This window comes from Gorilla gorilla, chromosome 4, assembly GCF_029281585.2.
Source record: "Gorilla gorilla gorilla isolate KB3781 chromosome 4, NHGRI_mGorGor1-v2.1_pri, whole genome shotgun sequence".
NCBI classification, from domain to species: Eukaryota; Metazoa; Chordata; class Mammalia; order Primates; family Hominidae; genus Gorilla; species Gorilla gorilla.
In genome coordinates this window covers 182,391,569-182,410,487 of record NC_073228.2, presented here as the reverse complement: position 1 = coordinate 182,410,487, position 18,919 = coordinate 182,391,569, and the positions used below count along the sequence as shown (strand labels likewise).

The 18,919-nt window shown below is 51.7% G+C and overlaps 1 protein-coding gene and 1 pseudogene across 2 annotated transcripts in view; both read left to right on the top strand.

The window, feature by feature from the left end:
• LOC101139555 (acetoacetyl-CoA synthetase-like) overlaps positions 1-13,279 on the top strand; it is a 30,741-nt pseudogene extending 17,462 nt beyond the window's left edge.
• Positions 13,280-14,942: 1,663 nt separating this feature from the next.
• ZNF354A (zinc finger protein 354A) overlaps positions 14,943-18,919 on the top strand; it is a 60,892-nt gene continuing 56,915 nt past the window's right edge. Inside the window, exons 1-2 of one of the 2 annotated variants that reach the window (XM_063707028.1) lie at positions 14,943-14,999; positions 18,305-18,461. In XM_063707028.1, the coding sequence (XP_063563098.1) occupies positions 18,315-18,461 (147 nt within the window). In that variant the 5' untranslated portion in view covers positions 14,943-14,999; positions 18,305-18,314. Of the gene's footprint in view, positions 15,000-17,123; positions 17,178-18,304; positions 18,462-18,919 lie in introns of those variants that run through there. The other variant, XM_063707030.1, reaches the window with a different exon arrangement.

The window sequence follows — 18,919 nt, the reverse complement described above, 5'->3', positions numbered from 1 at the left end:
GGCATGTGCCACCACGCCCAACTAATTTTTCTGTATTGTTAGTAAAGATAGGGTTTCACATATTGGCCACGCTGGTCTCAAACTCCTGACCTCAGGCGATCCACCCACCTTGGCCTCCCAAAGTGCTGGGATTACAGGCGTGAGCCACTGTGCCTGGCCCCAAGTGCATTTTTTTGTCATAACTTTTTTCTTAACATAAAGTTGTGCTTTGGAAAATGGTTCATGCATGTGGAAAAAAATTCAGAGTCCACAAAGGTGTCCTCATTGCTGCCGCCCCCCTTCCCCAAGGAAGCCGACGTCGTTCCCTTCAGAGATGTTCTGTGCATAGGTGAGTGTGTGTGCCTGAGTGTTTGTGAGTGTGTGTAAATGGGGTGAGAGCACCCCCATTTTCTGTAGTTTAGGGTACATACCTCACTTCTCCTTAATGGGACTTAGAGTTGATTCCATTGCTGCCCATAGAAATCTTTGGGTCACTGTTTGTTTGTTTGTTTGTTTGTTTTTTAGACAGGGATTTGCTCTGTTGCCCCTGCTGAAGTGCACAGTGACACGATCATGGCTCACTGCAGCCTCAGCCTCCTGGGCTCAAGTGATCCTCCCACTTCAGCCTCCTGTGTAGCTAGGACCACAGGTGCACGCCACCACGCTCAGCTATTTTTTTTATTTTTTGTGAAAACGGGGTTTCACCATGTTGCCTAGGCTGTTCTTGAACTCCTGAGCGCAAGTGATTCTCCCGCCTTGGCCTCCCAAAGTGCTGGGATTACAGGCATGAACCACCGTGCCTGGCCTAGCTCACTTTTATTTTGTTTTTACACATTTGTAGTTGTGATTTTTCTCCTTGTGATTTAAAAACATACTCTCAGAGCGCCTCTTTAAGGGGTATGTTTGCCCAAAGCCTGAGGCCAGCCCTCCAGCTTTCCTCCCCACTGTTGGTTCCTCAGCCTGAGGTGGGGGGTCTGAGCCATTCTTACCAGCAGGAAGGAGGTCAGGAGCCCTGCTCAGACCTTAATGGTGGCAGAAATGAATGTGACTCACTCACTTTTCATGGGACATGTCAGTCAGTGACATGAAATGGCAGAGAAGACATCACCTTTTATTCTTTGCCTGAAGGAAGAAATAAAATCATCTTAGAGTTGAAGCCAAAATCAACCCTTCTGGTTTTTGGAGCCACCGAGTCATTTCATGTGGATCTTGAACACCCCCACACTCCCAGTTCATACACTCGGAGCCTGATTAGGGAAAACATTTGCTTTATGAAATTTTTTTTCACGTATGTGAGTTGAGTATAAAGAGTAGCCTGGGCCGGGCACAGTGGCTCACAACTGTAATCCCAGCACTTTGGGATGCCAAGCCAGAAGGATTGCTTGAGCCCAGGAGTTCAAGACTAGCTTGAGCAACAGTGGGACCCTGTTTCTACAAAAAATTAAAAAAAAAAAAATTAGCCGTGGCTAGGCGGTGTGGTCACGCCTTAATCCCAGCACTATGTGAGGCTGAAGCGGGCAGATCACTTGAGGTCAGGAGTTCGAGACCAGCTAGGTCAACATGGTGAAACCTCATTTCTACCAAAAAACCCCCAAAAATTAGCCAGGCATGGTGGCATATGCCTGTAATCCCAGCTACCCGGGAGGCTGAGGCAGGAATCACTTGAACTGGGGAGATGGAGGTTGCAGTGAGCCGAGATTATGCCACTGCACTCCAGCCTGGGCGACAGAGTGAGACTCTGTCTCAAAAAAAAAAAATTAGCTGGGCATGGTGTGTGCCTGTAGTCTCAACTGCTTGGGAGGCTGAGGTGGGAGGATCACTTGAGCCCAGGAGGTCAAGGCTGCAGTGAGCTAAGATCACACCACTGAGCTCCTGCTTGAGCAACAGAGTGAGACCCTGTTTCAAAAAAAAAGTTCAGACACCAGGCACGGGGCTAGGGAGGGGGCTCCTTGCCACCCCCCTCACACTCTTGGCTTTCTTCCCTGTGGGAGTGGAGTGACCCCGTCCTCAGCATGTTCTGCCCTTGCTCTGCTCGTGTGTGTGTGTGTGAATGCATGTATGTGTGGTGTGTGCATACATGTGTGTGTGTTGTGTGTGCATGTATGTATGTGTGGTGTGTGTGTGCATGTGTGGTGTATGTTCCTCAGCGTGTCCTGCCCTTGCTGTGCTCATGTGTGTCTGTATGTGTGGTGTATGCACGTGTGTGTACACGTGTGTGCATGTGTGTGTGTGGTGTGTGTGTGTGGTGTGTGGTGTATGTGTGGTGTGTGCATGCATGTGTGTGTATAGTGTGAGGGTCTTTGCCCTCCTGCAGATTCACCCTGCTGCTGTTTCCCTTCCCACACAGGCTTTTGGGTCAGGGGATGGCTGTTGGCTGTTGTCAGCGGTGGGCCTAAGTTGGAGGGTTCACGCTGCTCCCCTGCATGATGGCCCATGGAGGCTGACTCCATTTCCAGCTCATTCCAGAAACAGGAGTGTTTTCCATGTAGCATAGTCTCTTGTGTGAGACATCACACTCCACGGTCTTTGCAGCTGGGAACGTTTCTGTTTTTTTTGCTTTTGAGACAGAATCTCTCCCTGTCGCCCAAGCTGGAGTGCAGTGGCACAATCTCAGCTCACTGCAATCTCTGCCTCCTGGGTTCAACTGATTCTCGTGCCTCAGCCTCCTGCGTAGCTGGGATTACAGGCACACAGCACCATGCCTGGCTAATTTTTTGTATTTTTAGTAGAGATGGGGTTTCACCATGTTGCCCAAGCTGGTCTTGAACTCCTGAGGTCAGGCAGTCCACCCACCTCGGCCTCCCAAAGTGCTAGGATTACAGGCATGAGCAACTGTGCCCGGCCACGTTTCTGTTTTTCCAACCGTTAAGTCCACGTAAACCGTGGCGTGCAAGCCTTCCCACGTGATGGGTCTGCATAGGCAGCATCTGCTGGGTAGTTACCACAGGCAAAGCTTCCATTTTCTGCGATCCTGAATCTTGAATTTCAGTGTGACCACAAGAGGTCATTTACTTAGTGCATCCTCCAACAGCAAGGCTCGGCCAAAACGTCAATCACCAGATGAGGGGGGTTCATTCTGATTTCCATATCACCTCTCCCACTGCTGCCTGAAAAGAAGCCCCACCTGTCTGGGATGTTGCAGTGTTTGTCTGGGAGAGTAGATGTTTGTCGTCTTTGCACTTTCTCTTTTGTTGCTTACTGACTTAAAAGCAATTTGTCTTGGGCTTCTGAATTTCGACTCTCCTTTTGTCATTGCTTGCGGGAGGCACTGACATTACCTCCTGCTTCATGGGCCAGAATATTTCTCTTCCTGTGTATAAAGGGGAGATTCAGGCCTGGAACCTGGGCATGGCCGTGGATGCGTGGAACGAGGAAGGTGATGGCTCCGCCAACTGTTTCTTTCTGTGATTAGGCGTGAGTTGGGAGCTTGGGAGCGCTCGGATGTGTAACTTTGCTTGGTGATAGTTCTCCAAAACCTCCCTCGGAGGGGAGGCCCCTGTCACTTGCAGCGTGATGTCCTTTCCTCCCAGCTTGGTTTAACACCCACCGGCTCCTGGTCCCCAGCTCCTGAGAGGTCAGGGTCGAGCTGGAGGACAGAGAGCTGTGTGCTCAGGAACGTCGGGCAAGTGGGTGATCGTTGCCCTGAATCTGAACCCTGGTGCTGGATACACAGGCAGCGGCCGGCTCTGAGCATCTGAGAGCCTGGTCATGGAAGGGATAGTCTCCTGCTGTGCTGTGCCTGGCAGCTAGAAATCCAGCTGTGCTAGGAAGGGTGAGCAGGGCTCAGTGCACCTGTTCTGCAGAGCAATGCAGGAGTAGTCAGTGAAGCTGAAGATGCATACGTGCCCTGTGATCTAGGAATTCCGCTCCCGGAAGACAGACTTGTGATCCATGCAAGAATGTTTGTAGCCCCATCATTTGTAATGGAAAACAAAATTGGGAACAATAGAAATGTCCATCCTTGGGCAGAAGAAGTTCTGTGATCACACATGGCGAATGACCAAGTGGTAAATAGGAATGAACCAGAGCGACACGTAGTAGCCTGAACGAGCCACCCAGATGTCATGTTGAGTGAGCACAGGAAGACGCGGGACACATAGAAGGACAGAGTGTGTGTGTTCAAAGGTATGCAAAGTGATGACACATGGTATTCAGGGATGCGTATGGATGGAGCAAAAATGTTAATACACATGGGAATAACAAATCACTATGTCCGAGACAGCGATTTTGGGGAGCACACAGGGAGGGGACTTCATGGGAGGAACACATTATTAGGCTGCCGTGAGAGGTGTGTGGGCGTGGACCATCTCTGTACCTTTGTATATGTCTGGAATATTGCGTAATAAGTAATAGCTTAAGAGAGAAGAGAGAGCCACGGTGTGTGGCTGTGGTGTGTGTTGGGCTTATTTTTAATTCTCCCATACCAGGAAAGGCGGTCTGGGGAGACAGCAGCAAGCTGGTGTGTACTAAGCCGATCCCTTGCCAGCCCACACACTTCTGGAACAATGAGAACGGCAACAAGTACAGGAAGGCGTATTTCTCCAAATTCCCAGGTCGGCTGGAGAGATGCAGACAGAGCTGCCGAGCCTCTGCGTTGGCTGGGCCTTCCGTGTCTGGTCGTGTGTCCTCGTCCTTCCCCTCCCATCCTGCCCCTCCCCTCTTCCTTCCCCCACCAGGGCTTGGAGAAGCTGCATATAGCTCATTCCTCCAGTGGGGCGATAATGAATTTTTGATGAATATCTTGTCTTCAGCTTGAAGCTATCATGTGTAACTGTAATCTGGGTTTAGCTGAATCTCTGCCACCTCTGCCCAGAGCCTCAGCCCCGGCCCCTGCTGCTGGGCGCTGGCATGCACCTCTGGTTTGCACGTGGGAGGTGGAGGGTGCAGGGCCCACTCGCTGAAACAGGGTGATGCCAGGGTGATGCCTGCCTGTTCACGAGGAGCGGCATGTGGAAGTGGTGTCTGGCTCGGGTCTCTTCCTTCGTGTCTCTCACCATCATCCAGTCCTCGTGGAGATGCTAAGGAAGAGCGCTTTTGCGGTGGAAGGATTTACAACCCGACACGTCCCTCTCACATAGACTGACACCCCTGAGTGTGGTTTGAGTGGTGCCTTGCCCCAAAGCAGGAAAGTCTTTTATTTAAAGCTCTGATTCCTGCCTCCCTCTAATCTTATTTCATAAGCAGTCTCAAGTTATTGCTGCCATATAATTCATCGTTTAGCAAGCCTTCTGTTTCAGAGTTATTTATACTAAGTACTTGCTTGCTGCAGTCTCTCAAAAGGTAATCTGAGTGAGCAAAGGAAGACGCGGGGCACATAGCATAGACGTATGGAGAATCAGAAAGCAGCAAGTGGTAGGATTTGCCAGGGATCTTTCCTGCCCTGCGTATTTGCATGTCACCGTAAAAGCCATTGTGCTTGGAATAGCGCCTTCCTGCAGCAGCGTGGGGCATCCCCCCAGGGGTGGCTCAGCCTCCACTGCATCCCTGCTGCACCTAAGCCCCACCTCGGCTCCTGCTGTGAGCAGCTGTGCAGACAGACGAATGCAGAAAAGCAAGAGTGGATGTGGAGAAACACTCTTCAGATGACCCTGAGGAGGAGGGCAGGGGCTACTGCCTTGGGAGGAGAGGCCAAAAGGATTAGAGTCTCAGCTTGAGGATCCATCCAAGAAAGGACAGCCCTTCATCTTCTGTACATTGCTCTTTGAAAACTCTGTCACTTTTTTTGTCACATGTGCAAGGGTTCATGTGATGTGTCTCAGGATTAATTTCAGAATAACCTCTTTTTGAAACTGATATTCCTTCTTGGAGAAAACAAATACTTTGTGACATGATATATTTCCATTTTTGCCTTGGCTGTCAGGAAACTCAGAGCTGAAATCATTGCTTTGTTTTTGTAGTCCTCTTACCTTTAGGGTAGGGTTTTGCTTGTCTTTGAGTAATCCTATCATGAAGTCAGTTTTAAAGGCAGCTTCCTTCGATACTTCCTGGGTGTAGATGAGAGATATGAATAAATATGGAAAGACAAAGGCAGATCAGAATGAGATTTGAAGCTGTTTATCATGGACAGGGTGAACACAGCCTGCACTTAGACCATTTCTCAAGCACCAGCGCTGAGAGATTCTTGGGCTGTGTAGGAAATGGTATGATGGCAAAACCAAGCAACAAGAGCGAGTCTTCCTTTCTACAACTGGGAGTGGGTTTACGGACATCATTACCTTAAAAAATGATGCCAGGTGAAAGTGTGAACAGGCCATGTGCTGATGAGGTATTGCCCCTCACAAGAGGGCATTAGCTGCGGGGTTCTGCCCGCAGACCCTGACCCAAACGACGGATGAATAAACATACACTGACACACAGATATTCTGCTTTGCCAGTCCAGCTGAGGGTCTGAGGCCACTCACAGACTCCAAGGAGGGTCCTGTAAAGAATGGCGGCCACGGCCCTGAACAGCTCGCGCTCCAGGCATTTACTTAGTATATAATTAACAACAGAAGTTCTGAGTCAACACACTTGTAGATAATGATTAAAAGCGAGGTTCCAAGGCTCAAAGCAAACACCATTAGTGGGTAATATCCCTGGTTGACCTCCCCCAGAGAGAGCCATCCTGCCCTCAGATGTCTGAAGGTCAGTCTTAAGACCACGTGAGTAAACAAGCTAACTAGATAACTTCCCCACATCCCCATTGTTTACTAGTCTAATCTATTTAACTAAAGGTAATGGGGACCAGGCCGCCTTTAGCCCGGTCTATTACTGAAGTCATGTGAAAACCCTCAGGACTTCCAGAAGGGTTTTGTGCCTGTTGTAACTAATATTTTTCCCACCAGCCTGATCGCATCCCAACATGCTGGTGTGGAAAGATTTAGGAAGTTAGTAAGTGAAAATGAGAATTCAAGAACAGAGGACCTAGCATTGCTTTTGTGTAAATTTTATTTTTTAATTAATTTTTTTTTAGAGAGAGGGTCTCCGTCTGTCCCCCAGGCTAGAATGCAGTGATGTGATCTCAGCTCACTGCAGCCTTGATCTCCAGGGCTCAAAGGATCCTCCCTCCTGAGCCTCCCAAGCAGCTGGAACTACAGGTGTGTGCTACCATGCCTGGTTAATTTTCATATTTTTTGTAGAGATGAGGTCTCTATGTTGCCCAGGCTGGTCTCAAACTCGAGCTCAAGGAGTCTTCCCGCCTCAGCCTCCTCAAATGCTGGGATTACTAGTGTGAGCCACCGCACTGGGCCTTCTGTACATTTTAAAAAGGAAGTACATATGTGTGATTGTGTGAATAAATGAATAACGAGTGTGAATAAGGGCTTAAATGAGTGGTGAGATGATGAGCCCATTTTGGTTTTCCTTATGGCTTTTTATTTTTATTTTTTGAGGCGGAGTCTTGCTCTGTCGCCCAGGCTGGGGTGCACTGGCACCATCTCGGCTTCTCGTGCCTCAGCCTCATGAGTAGCTGGGATTACAGGCACGCGCCACCACACCAGTCTAGTTTTTGTATTTTTAGTAGAGACGGGGTTTCACTATGTTCGCGAGGCTGGTTTTGAACTCCTGACCTCGTGATCCGCCCACCTCAGCCTCCCAAAGTGCTGGGATTACAGGCGTGAGCCACCACGCCCAGCCGCTTTTTATTATTTTTAAAAACCTAATATTTTAAAAGAAAGTAAAGCAAGCTTAAGATTTAAGTCAGTGTAGATGACACGTTCCAAACAGGCCTGGTCTGTTACCGGCAGTCACCTGTTCCACCTGTTCCCGCTGTGGCTGCACTTTGGCCTCAGCTCTCAGGAGACTCAGGGCTGAAGTCAGTGCCTGGAAGAATGAGAATGATCTGAATCTGTTCAGTCTGCTCTAGAAAGGAAGACATTGCTTCTGCGGCTTTGTTTCGCCATCACTCCGCTTCCTCTGTGGTACCCTGCAGCCAGCTGCTACTTGTGGATTCCTCCTCTCAGCTTGGCTTTGCAAAGGATCAAAGTGTGTCAGGGGGAAGTTTCCACAAAAGAAAGTTTCGTCAGAGTGGATTTACATCTTCCTTTTTCTCTGCATTTCCGGGGTCTCAGTAATTAGGGCACAGTACTACAAATGGCCCAGAAAACCCAGAAATTTCCCATCCAATTCAAGGGAGATCAGACCCAGGCAAACAAGACTGTATGTTGTTGCTGGCACGAAAGTTCCAGAATGAGGCAGGATTCCCAGGAGAGCGGCATAGGCTTGCAGTTCTGATCTCCTGGGGCTGCCATTCATAAACTCAGTTTGTTGAGTAGACATACACATGTGCTCCTGCAGAAACCGGACACATCAATTGCAAGCCTAGGAGTGAAATTTTTTTTTCTTTATTTGTGTGTGTGAATCTTTAAAAGTCCAATGAGAGGCTGGGTGTGGTGGCTCACGCCTGTAATCCCAGCACTTTGGGAGGCCGAGACGGGTGGATCACGAGGTCAGGCGATCAAGACCATCCTGGCTAACACGGTGAAACCCCGTCTCTACTAAAAAAAAAACAAAATTAGCCAGGCGTGGTGGTGGGCACCTGTAGTCCCAGCTACTCGGGAGGCTGAGGCAGGAGAATGGCGTGAACCCGGGAGGCGGAGCTTGCAGCAGTGAGCCGAGATCGCGCCACTGCACTCCAGCCTGGGCAACAGAGCGAGACTCCGTCTCAAAAAAAAAAAAAAAAAAAAAAAAAAGTCCAATGAGACACCAGGCATGGTCACTCAGGCCTGTAATCCCAGCACTTTGGGAGGCCGAGGCAGGTGGATCACCTGAGGTCAGGAGTTCGAAACCAGCCTGACCAACATGGTGAAACCCCATCTCTACTGAAAATACAAAAATAAGCTGGATGTGGTGGCATGTGCCTGTAATTCCAGATATTCGGGAGGCTGAGGCAGGAGAATCGCTTGAACCCTGGAGGTGGAGACTGCAGTGAGCCGAGATTGCGCCATTGCACTCCAGCCTGGGCAACGAGCAAAACTCCATCTGAAAAAAAAAAAAAAAAAAGTCCAGTGACAAAGAATTGGTTTCACTCTCCAGCCTGGGGAGGTGGGAGGAAGACCTGAAGGCCTGCAGTTCTCTTTTTCGCATCAGATTAAGTCGCTTAGGGCTCATTTCATTCTCTTCAGCTGCCTCCCAGGGACCATGCGCTCCCTGCACAGAGTCCCCTTGGCCTTCATCCCTGTAGAAGGCTTGGTTGTGGCTTGTGGCAGTGTCTCCTTCACAATGTCACATGAATGGGTGGATAGACTACGTAGCTGTTGAGTCATGAACTGTTTGGGTTAGCACTTGCCTCAGAGTGGAGAAGTGCTGGAGAAGTGTCTCGAGATTTGGAGAAAAGAGATACTTTCTGAGGCTGCCCCCCGTCAGTGAGGACACGGAAGCTGGTTTATTTACTGTTTTCCTTTCCTGCATCACAGGAAATCTTTGGGGCCTTACTTCAGGAGGAGAGCCTGCTGCTAAGGCAGATGACTTCTCGTGTTGCAAAGCGGCAGAGATGCGCTTTTGATGATGGCCAGCCAGTTCCCCTCAGTGTGGCTGGTCAAGGGCTGAGGGTGAGTTAACTGCTCCTTTGGTGACTCTCAGATGCGTGGCTTCTCTTCACTGTTTGGCGCCTGGGTGGAGGATTTGGCCAAGGAACCTCTCTCCTTAGATGCTGTGTCCAACACTAGGGTTTGATCCCTTTGGTCAATCAGCTTCACAGCACCACCCCAGCGCACAGGCCTTCTCTGAACAGCTGCACACGTGGCCACTCATGTAGCCTGCTGATACCGTGTTGCCGTCACCTCTGGCTCTTTCCTCTTCCCCCACCCACCTCGTTTCCTGGGTTTTACCTGCTAATCGGTTCTTTGTCCATGTGGCTAATGCTTTGGTTCAAGCCTGCATGGCTGGGACTGGGGCAGTAGCCTCCTTCCTGGCCATGAGCTTGTGTATTCCATTCTAATATCTGACCCCAACCTCTGCACACCTTGTGCCCTCAGCTGCCCCTGGCCACTCTTGCTTCCCAAGACGTGGCTTGTTCTTTCCTGCGCTCCACTCAGAGGTGTCTCCAGATGCTCCTGTTGACCCCCAGTGCCCTGGCCGCGCTTGGTCCCGACCTCTGTGAATTCCCGGGTCCTTGCTGGTGCCTCAGGAGCTGTGTCTCCTCGCCGGCTGTGTCAGAGCTGCCCTGGCAGCAGCCCCCACTAGAGGGCGTGTTCCTTGGGGCAGGAACAGTCTAGCTCCCTCCTGCCCCAGCCCCATGCCAGACCTGCCTCTGGGCCCCAATGATGTCTGTGGATCTGCACCTAGTGTCTGTCCAGGCAGCCCATCACGGCCCCTTCTCCTCGGGGTGACCGGGCGCCTCTGCTGCCCTTGCAGGTATCAGGGCTCATGGCGACTGCTGCAGCATCAACCCGAAGACCGGGGGGCGTCATCATGCTCGGCTGGAGGTAAGGGCTGCGGAGTCGGCTTCTCTTCCCTGGAGCCCCACCTTCCGGAGGCCTGGGGGTGGGGGAGGAGGCACTTTCTGTGAGAGTCAGTGACCCCCTTCCTGGGCACCCCACTCCACTCCAGCACCAGGGTGTCCATACCACCCACGCATCTGCTGATGTCTGGGACCCCCCACCGCCCCCTGGCTGGTGTGCCATGCGTCCCTGTGCCTGTGCACATGCTGCCCCGAGCCTGAAGATCCCCTTTGAGGAAGCATTGTCTGCTCAGTCTGTGACATGGCTAACTGTCCCCCATTTTGGGCCCTTTCTGTGTCGTTTCTGGGGTGGGGCATCCTTGTGCCAGCTTCCTTCCTGAGGGCTGGGTCTGGGCGTGATCCAAGTTTCCCTGCCCTGTGATGGGGTTCTCGGGTAGGGGGTGTCAGGGCAGGGGTCCCACAGCAAAGACACAGCAGTGTCCACACCCGAGACAGGGGACGCGTGTGCAGGTGGGAAGGGAGGTGACAGATGTTCCTGCACAGAGGGGCCTCCCTCGATGTCGCGCTTTAACCTGAGAGGGAGAAAGAGCCATGTGGCGGGGCAAGGAGCTGGGGAGGGGAGCATCCGTGACTGGTCCTGGGGGATGCCATGTGGAAGGGGGGTGACCACCCTCCCCTGGGACCCCTGGGAGTTGCCACTTCAGAGCTGCGGTGTAGCCCTGACTTTTTCTCGCTTTCCAGTGACGGCACGCTCAACCCCGCGGTTCGGCAGCCTGGAAACCTGTAACATTGGTATGTTCTTCTCCCTGAGCGTTCTTGAGTATCCAGGAAGGAGGAGGGTCCTGGTGGGAGCCCCAGGGCGCATTTCCACAGGCCCTACCTTTGGCACGACTCTGGCCCCTTGGTCTCTTGTGTGACAGTGGACGTTTGAGAGCCTGACCTCCTTTTCAGATCATACCTCGCCCACACTGCCATCCTCATAAAACCTCACATGGGGTCTTTAAGGTCCCTTGGCCCATCCCCATTATATTTCATCCCTCTGGTGAGCTCTGTTGGGTTGGTTACTGGCTTCTACTCTTTTTTTGTTTTGTTTTTTTGACACAGTCTCTCTCTGTCACCCAGGCTAGACTGCAGTGGTGTAATCTTGGCTCACTGCAACCTCTGCCTCACAGGTTCAAGCAATTCTCATGCCTCAGCCTCCTCAGTAGCTGGAATTAGAGACATGCACCACCATGCCCAGCTAATTTTTGTATTTTTAGTACAGACAGGGTTTCACCATGTTGACCAGGCTGGTCTTGAACTCCTGACCTCAAGTGATCCGCCTGCCTCGGCCTCCCAAAGTGCTGGGATTATAGGCATGAGCCACTGTGCCAACTTGTGTCTGCCTTTATGGGTTAAGAAACCAGAAGCACAGAGAGGGTGCAGGATTGCTGAAGGTCACAAAGCGCTATGCAGGACACCAAGCACAGACAGTGTAGGCCTGTGGGTCTCACAACTGCACGGTGGAGTCCCCTGTGGGCCTTCAGACTGCGCGGTCCAGGGACCCAGGCCCAGCCCAGCCCACAAAGTCGGTCAGATGGCCTCACACGCTAGTGCTTAGGTCAGAGTCCTAAACTTATGTCAAGGTTATTTGTGTAGCCAGGGTGGAGAAATCCTGATGGTCTGATTCCAGCCTTTGTTCCTCCCTCCAGTGGAGTACCCACCACAGGCACCTGCTTTTTTTTTTATTTTTACTTTTGTTTTTTGAGACAGGGTCTTACTCTCTTACCCAGGCTGGAGTGCAGTGGTGCGATCTCAGCTCACTGCAACCTCCACCTCCTGGGTTTAAGTGATCCTCTCACCTCAGCCTCCTGAGTAGCTGGGTCTACAGGTGTGCATCACTATGCCCAGCTAATTTTTGTTTTCGGAGTTGAGGTTTTGCCAGGTTGACCAGGCTGGTCTGGAACTCCTGAGCTCAAATAATCAACCCACTTTGGCCTCTTAAAGTGCTGGGATTATAGGTGTGAGCCACTGTGCCCAGCCACCTGCTTCCTTTTTTTTTTTTTTTGAGACAGGGTCTCACTCTGTTGACCAGGCTGGGGGGCAGTGGCACAATTAGCTCACTGCAGCCTCGACCTCCTCTGCTCAAGCCATCCTCCTGCCTCAGCTTCCTGAGTAGCTGTGTCTACAGGCATGTGCCACCATACCTGGCTTAGTTTTTACTTTTTTGTAGAGACAAAGTCTCCCCATGTTGTTCAGGCTGGTCTCAATCTCCTGAACTTAAGCGATCCTCCCACCTCAACCTCTTAGAGTGTTGGGATTACAGGCGTGAGCCACGCTGCCTGGCTCTTTTTTATCTTGAATTAATCTTTTATTAAGTGAGTAAGGCCCACACCTGGCCCCCTGGTACAACATCACCTGTCCTGCCAAAGCTGAAACTCTCTCTACCTCCCCAGTAATGGGCTTTCTTCCACTTGTGAAACAGCTCCCTTGGCAAATGTCCCTCCAAGACCCTCATCCTGGGTGGGCTGGGAGAACACAGGCACCCCCGGTAGGCCTGGGGGACGCAGCCTGCCCCTCCTGCTCTGCCAGGTTGCTGTCAGGCCCGATCCTGCACTGAGGGGCCCCCTGTGTGAATGTGTGCCCTCTCCTGTCTCCACAGTGGACTCCTTTGAGGAGGTGGAGGACAGCCTGTATGTCCCCCAGTATAACAAGTACGGGGAGGAGAGGGTGATCCTCTTCCTGAAGACAGCCTCTGGGCACGCCTTCCAGCCTGACTTGGTGAAGAGGATCTGTGACGCCATCCACGTGGGCTTGTCTGTGCGGCATGTGCCCAGCCTCATCCTGGAAACCAAGGGCATCGCGGTATGACCGTCTTCTGCAAGCGACGAGACCAGTGCCATCACCCCATGAGCCCACACATCGAGGGGCGCTCACATCTGAGTAGTTTGCTGGTGCTTTATATATCGTTTGTCCACGTTGCCTAGCAATGCCATCCTCTCTGCCATCTTTTTTCCTACTCTTTCTAAGACTGCATTTAAAGCAATTTCTGCTAAATACCCATGTTCAGAGGGTTAGCGAGCCCAGCCCTGCAGGTCCAACTGGCTTATCCCTGCTAACCCCTGGTTTTAGTGTGTACTCAAAATTTTTAATGAGAACATTAATTTTAACATTGTATTTTTTATTTTATTTATTTTTTTGAGACTGAGTCTTGGTCTGTCACCCAGGCTGGAGTGCAATGGCTCAATCTCAGCTCACTGCAACCTCCGCCTCCCAGGTTTAAGCAATTCTCCTGACTCAGCCTCCTGAGTAGCTGGGACCACATGCACACGCCACCATGCTCGGCTAATTTTTGCATTCTTAGTAGAGACGGGGTTTTGCCATGTTGGCCAGGTTGGTTTCAAACTCCTGACCTCAAGTGATCCGCCCACCTCAGCCTCCCAAAGTGCTGGGATTACAGGCATGAGCCACTGCACCCAGCCAATTTTTTTTTTTTTTTTTTTTTTTTGAGATGGGGTCTTGCTTTGTCACCCAGGCTGGAGTAGAGTGGCGTGATCTCGGCTCACTGCAACCTCAGCTTCCCAGGTTCAAGCGATTCTCCTGCCACAGCTTCCTAAGTAGCTGGGATTATAGGTACCTCCCACTGTGCCCAGCTAAATTTTTGTATTTTTAGTAGAGACAGGGTTTCACCATCTTAGCCAGGCTGGTCTCGAACTCCTGACCTTGTGATCCACCCACCTCCACCTCCCAAAGTGCTGTGATTACAGGCATGAGCCGCCGCACCCAGCCTGCACCCAGCCAATTTTAACCTTTTAAAGAGCTGCTGGGAGCTGTTGCTCTTGCCTTTTAATTTTAAGTTCTGCTGACACAGACGAGACTTGACTCTTTTTAGAGGCAGGTCTTCAAAGGTTGCGTCGTCGTCCCCCAGCTCCCCGCCCCAGTACACTCTGCTTCGAGTCTAAGTCTGGGAGGAGGAGGTTCACCCAGATTGGATCACAGCTTTAATTTGCATTGCTTACAAAATGGATGTCCCCGCAAGCTGACAGAAGCTGTTGTGTGTATGTGTGCACGTGTGTATGTGAATGTACACACACAACAATTTAAACAGACAGTGGCAGGCTGTATTTAAAGCCTACAGACTGGCTGTTCATTAAGGAGAAGATGGGAGCAGACACTCACTGGGTTCCCAGGAGAAGCTGACTTTGACGTTGCCCAGGAGCTGGGCTGAGTCTGTGAGGAATAACCAGAGACAGCATTTACCAGGAGAGGCTGTTTTCTGGACGATGTTGAAATATGTGATACCATTGACTTTGAAACCTGCAGATCATTCTCTTTGTCTTAAGAAAAGTTCTTTCAACATCTTGAAAACAGTCTGTCCAGTGGTGGGGGCTGGGGAGAGCACTCGCAGCACGGCCACTGCGTGCAATCCCCGACCATCCCTGGAGGACCGATTCCCGCTCGGAACCTTTGTTCTTCCTCCTCCCGGCCCCTGTCCACATCTGCGGTGTTGCTTCCTTTTCTGTGGCGTCCACACATTTCCTTTGCGTTCTGGTTCTGCGTGGGAAGAGCCGTGCAGCTTGGGAGCTTTCCATCCATCTCTCTCTTTTTTTTGCTTGGTGACTCTTGGCGGCTCTCTGCGGGGACATTGGTGCTCTCCAAGAAGGTACTTCTTTAATCAGTGATGCTTTTTGTCTTTTCCTGATGAGGGTCTGTTTTTCTTGGGTGAATAAGTGCTGTCTCATCTGGAACATTTTAGGGAACTGGAATTTGAATTTGTCCCCTTGGCTTTATTTTATTGAAAAAGAACTTGGGTCTTTTGCTTCCGAAATGGTTATGACCAAACCGTATCTGATCACAAGAGTAGTGGAGCAATTTATTAGGAAGGGAGAAAACTAAGCACGTTTCTTTCCATGGTTATTCTGGCTTTCATGGGCTTGCTGCCAGGGTACCCAGCTGGGCTCTGGGCTCTTTTTCTCCCCAGGTAGGGTCTTCTCCTGGGTCCATTCGGGAAGTCATTGGGAGGGTTTCTCCAGGTTTTTGAATGCCCTTGAATTTTCGGACCCTCGTGGCAGGCTTAGGAGAGAATTTACCTCTTTTGTTGCTGAGCTAAGGAGGGGCCCAGCCTCCACAGGGAGGTGACACGGCATGGCCCCAGCCTGCCCATTCGGGAACTGGACCCACTTCAGGGTCAGAAGAGGACAATTGAGGTCCCATCTGCAAAGTCTTGGGGCCTTGCTGAGGCAGGAGAGCCTGTTGCAGGTCTGACCTTTCACACGGTGCTTGCGGAGAGTGGGCTACCCTCCCCCCACCACCCCAAGAGTAGCCTGAGACCGGGGCCTTCCCAGCGGTGGGAATGGGAGGCGGCCTGTCTCTGTCTCTGCGTGGAGAGACACTGCCACTTCTGTTCCCTGGGAAGCCAGCACCATTTTCAGCATTTGTGGGAGGCCTTGGCGAGTGCTCAGGAGAGATTTGGGCCCAGAGCCAGCCCCACTCCTCGTGTTGAGTAATACTGATCCATCTCTGGCCTGTGACTCGAGGAGAGGAGCCCCTCACCCGCCCGCCACAGCTCAGGGTGATGATGCGGCACCCTGATGATGATGATGTGGCGGGGACTAGGGAGGCTCTTGCCGGCGTGGTCCTTGCCGCCAGCCTTCACAGCGGCTCCTCTGAGGGTCTTCATGCACAGGGGCTCTGTCACAGCCCTGGCTCCCCCTCTGTCCCTGAGGCATGACTTTGGGCAACTCACTTAGCGTTCAAGCCTCAGTTTCCTCATCTCTAAGATGGGTTGACAACAGAGACTCTCTGGTGGTGCCGTGGGCCACGGGGTGCCCGAACGCAGCCCTCCTGCCTCTGTTTCTGTGCTGCCTCCACTCACCATCAGCCTTCATTCAGAGTAGGTGTGCACGCCGTGCCGCGCCCTTCCACACACCTGATCGCAGTTGCTCTCTGCTCAAATGTCAGAGAGGCTTTCCCTGCATTTCCTGTTTGAACAGTGTCCTGGCCTCCATCTTTAGCTTTGACAGTGTTTGCCATGAACTGAGGGTGAGTTCTTGTGTATGTTCATGTCTTTCTATCTGGAGTGGGGGCTCCTTGAGGACAGGAACCTTGTGGGTTCACCACCTCCTCAGAGCTCAGCTGACTGCTTGGAAAACAGCAGGTGCTTTTGATGTCTGGTGAGTGAGTGGTGGGTCGGGAGCTGGTCCTCTGACCCTTATGAGGTGGGACAAGCTTGTGTTCCTCAAGCCCATCTTACAGATGAGGAAACACAGAGAGATGAGGGGTCCTGCCGAAGGAAGTGGTGTACATAGCCAGCCCCACCTTCTGCTCACCTGGAATAAAGACCTGGGGACCCCGGGCGGGTCATGGCCAAGTGGAATGGACTCCTGACATTTGAGGGCTTCCTGCCTGCAGCCCCCAGGCAGCCATGGCTGTCCAAGTCCAGCGGGCCTTTGCTCAGGACGTGGCTGGGATGTCTGGCCCTTCCTGCCAGGAGGCTGCTGGGTTCCTGTCTATCCGGGGAGGCCCCGTGCAGGGACGGGGGGTGGAGGCTTCTTTTCTCTTTCCCTTTCCTCTCCCTTTCCCCTCTCCCCGGAGGAAATGGTAGCAGGATTTCTTTTAAAGGGAGGCTGCTATATTTTGCCAGCAGGTGGAAGGTGGCGTTACTAGTGCCCACGAGCTGCACATGGACCCCTGCATGAAGCGTAGTGGGGCACAGAGCAGGCGAGACATTTCCATCTCACAGCGGGAGGGCCGGCGACACCACACGAAGTGACATGCAGGCCCTCCTCGGAAGCCGGTGCTTAGATCCCTAATTAGTTCACACTTCGACTGAATTTTTCAGGTGAATGAATTTTAATTACATCTCAGGTTAAAAAAAAAAAGCACCAGTGATCCAGAGCTCAGGCAGAGGAGCCCTACTGGGCTCTGTTGCTCTTGAGGTTTCCTAGCCCACAACACACCCACGCCACCAAAGGCTCGTTTGGATTCAAGGTGAAACACATGTGCCATGAATCTTAGAGGAGCTCTGAATGTTTGGAAAGGGTGCAACTACGAGAAAAAGTAACGCACCGTCTGCTGCAGATGGCTGGCTCCGAGGAGGAGTTCATGGGAGCTTGGGGATGCTCTTGCCCGTAGCTCTAGGAAGCTGGGCCACTTCTGAAGTAATGGCAGCAGCTAGTCTTTATCATAGAATAATGTGATAAAATGTATAGAGAAGTAAAAGTATAAATAAAAGTAAAATCATCATAAAACATAGTAGCTAGGCGCTTCTGAAGCTGTGTGTGCACTGACCTATTTACCCCCTGACTCACAGCCCTACAGCCTAGGTGCTGGCACCGCCACTTTCATTCAAGGAAATGAACTAGGTTCAGGAATTCACCCAGCATCCCCCAGATGTGGTGGTGGCAGAAGCCACATCTTCCCTGAAAACTTTCTTGCTCAGGGTGCCTGCTCAGATTTAGGAATGATCTTATGTCTGCATTTTCATTCTGGTCAGGCAGAGCCTGAACCCTGAGAGACGCTTTTTTTATGTTCCCATCTGGAATATGCACTGCCGGGGTCAGTGGGGTGTCTTGAGGGCCCTCTGGAGGTCAGCTTGGGTGTGACACATGCAGTGGGTCCCAGTGGGGCCCATTGGGGTGTGCAGCGTTAGAAAAATGAAGGTGCTCATGGTGACCTCTGGGCATCTTTGAAATAGCCTCACTTTCTCAATAACTGTGCCAGGGGCAGCGGGGGAGGGTTTTGGGGAGTGTTAGAGTTGGGTTTCAGCACCAGGTCTTGAAATTGACTTTCAGAAATAGGTTTTGCAGACCTGGCAGGGAGAGGGGCGTCTTGGAGCTGAGACTCATTCACTCTTGGCTCTCCGGGTGGAGGCTGGGCCTTTTGGGTCTGGATATACCCAGGGCCGTGCGTTTTCCCCGCTTCAGGTTTAAGTGCAGTTTCTTGTTTTTTTCTACCCTTCCCTCGCAGTACACGCTCAATGGCAAGAAAGTGGAAGTTGCCATCAAACAGGTCATCGCTCGAAAAGCCATGGAGCAACGAGGTGCCTTTTCGAACCCCGAGGCCCTGCATCTGTACTGGGACATCCCTGAGCTGCATGGCTTCTGAGTCGGACTGGCTGGCACAGGTAGGATGGAAACCTTGAATGGCCTGGCGCAGGAGTCCCTGGCTTGCAGGCAAGCAGTGCTTAAGGGCTGCTGGTGGGAACTGGCACCTGAAAGAAGGCATTTGAAGAGGGAGGTGGTGGGTGTTCCTGCCTCACCCAGGCTGGGGTGGAGGGAACTGCAGTTTTGGTAATGACTCCTGGGTCCTCTCTGTGCCTGTTGCTAAGGTTTTTGTTAGCCTGGGCTGTCTGGTGGCTAAAGGATATGGCTTCTACTGTGTGGTCTGCTGAGCTGTCCTTTTGCAACAGGGCCTGAGACACTGACTTCAGGGTCTGGAGTCACAGTTGTGTGGGCTTTGGGATGGGTTCTGCTGAGCCGTTGAGGCCTAGCCATTTCCTGCCAATAATAGCTAACATTGCTGTAGTACATACCATATGCTGGGTGCTGTTCCAGGGCCACGATCCTGAGTATAACCCTAGAA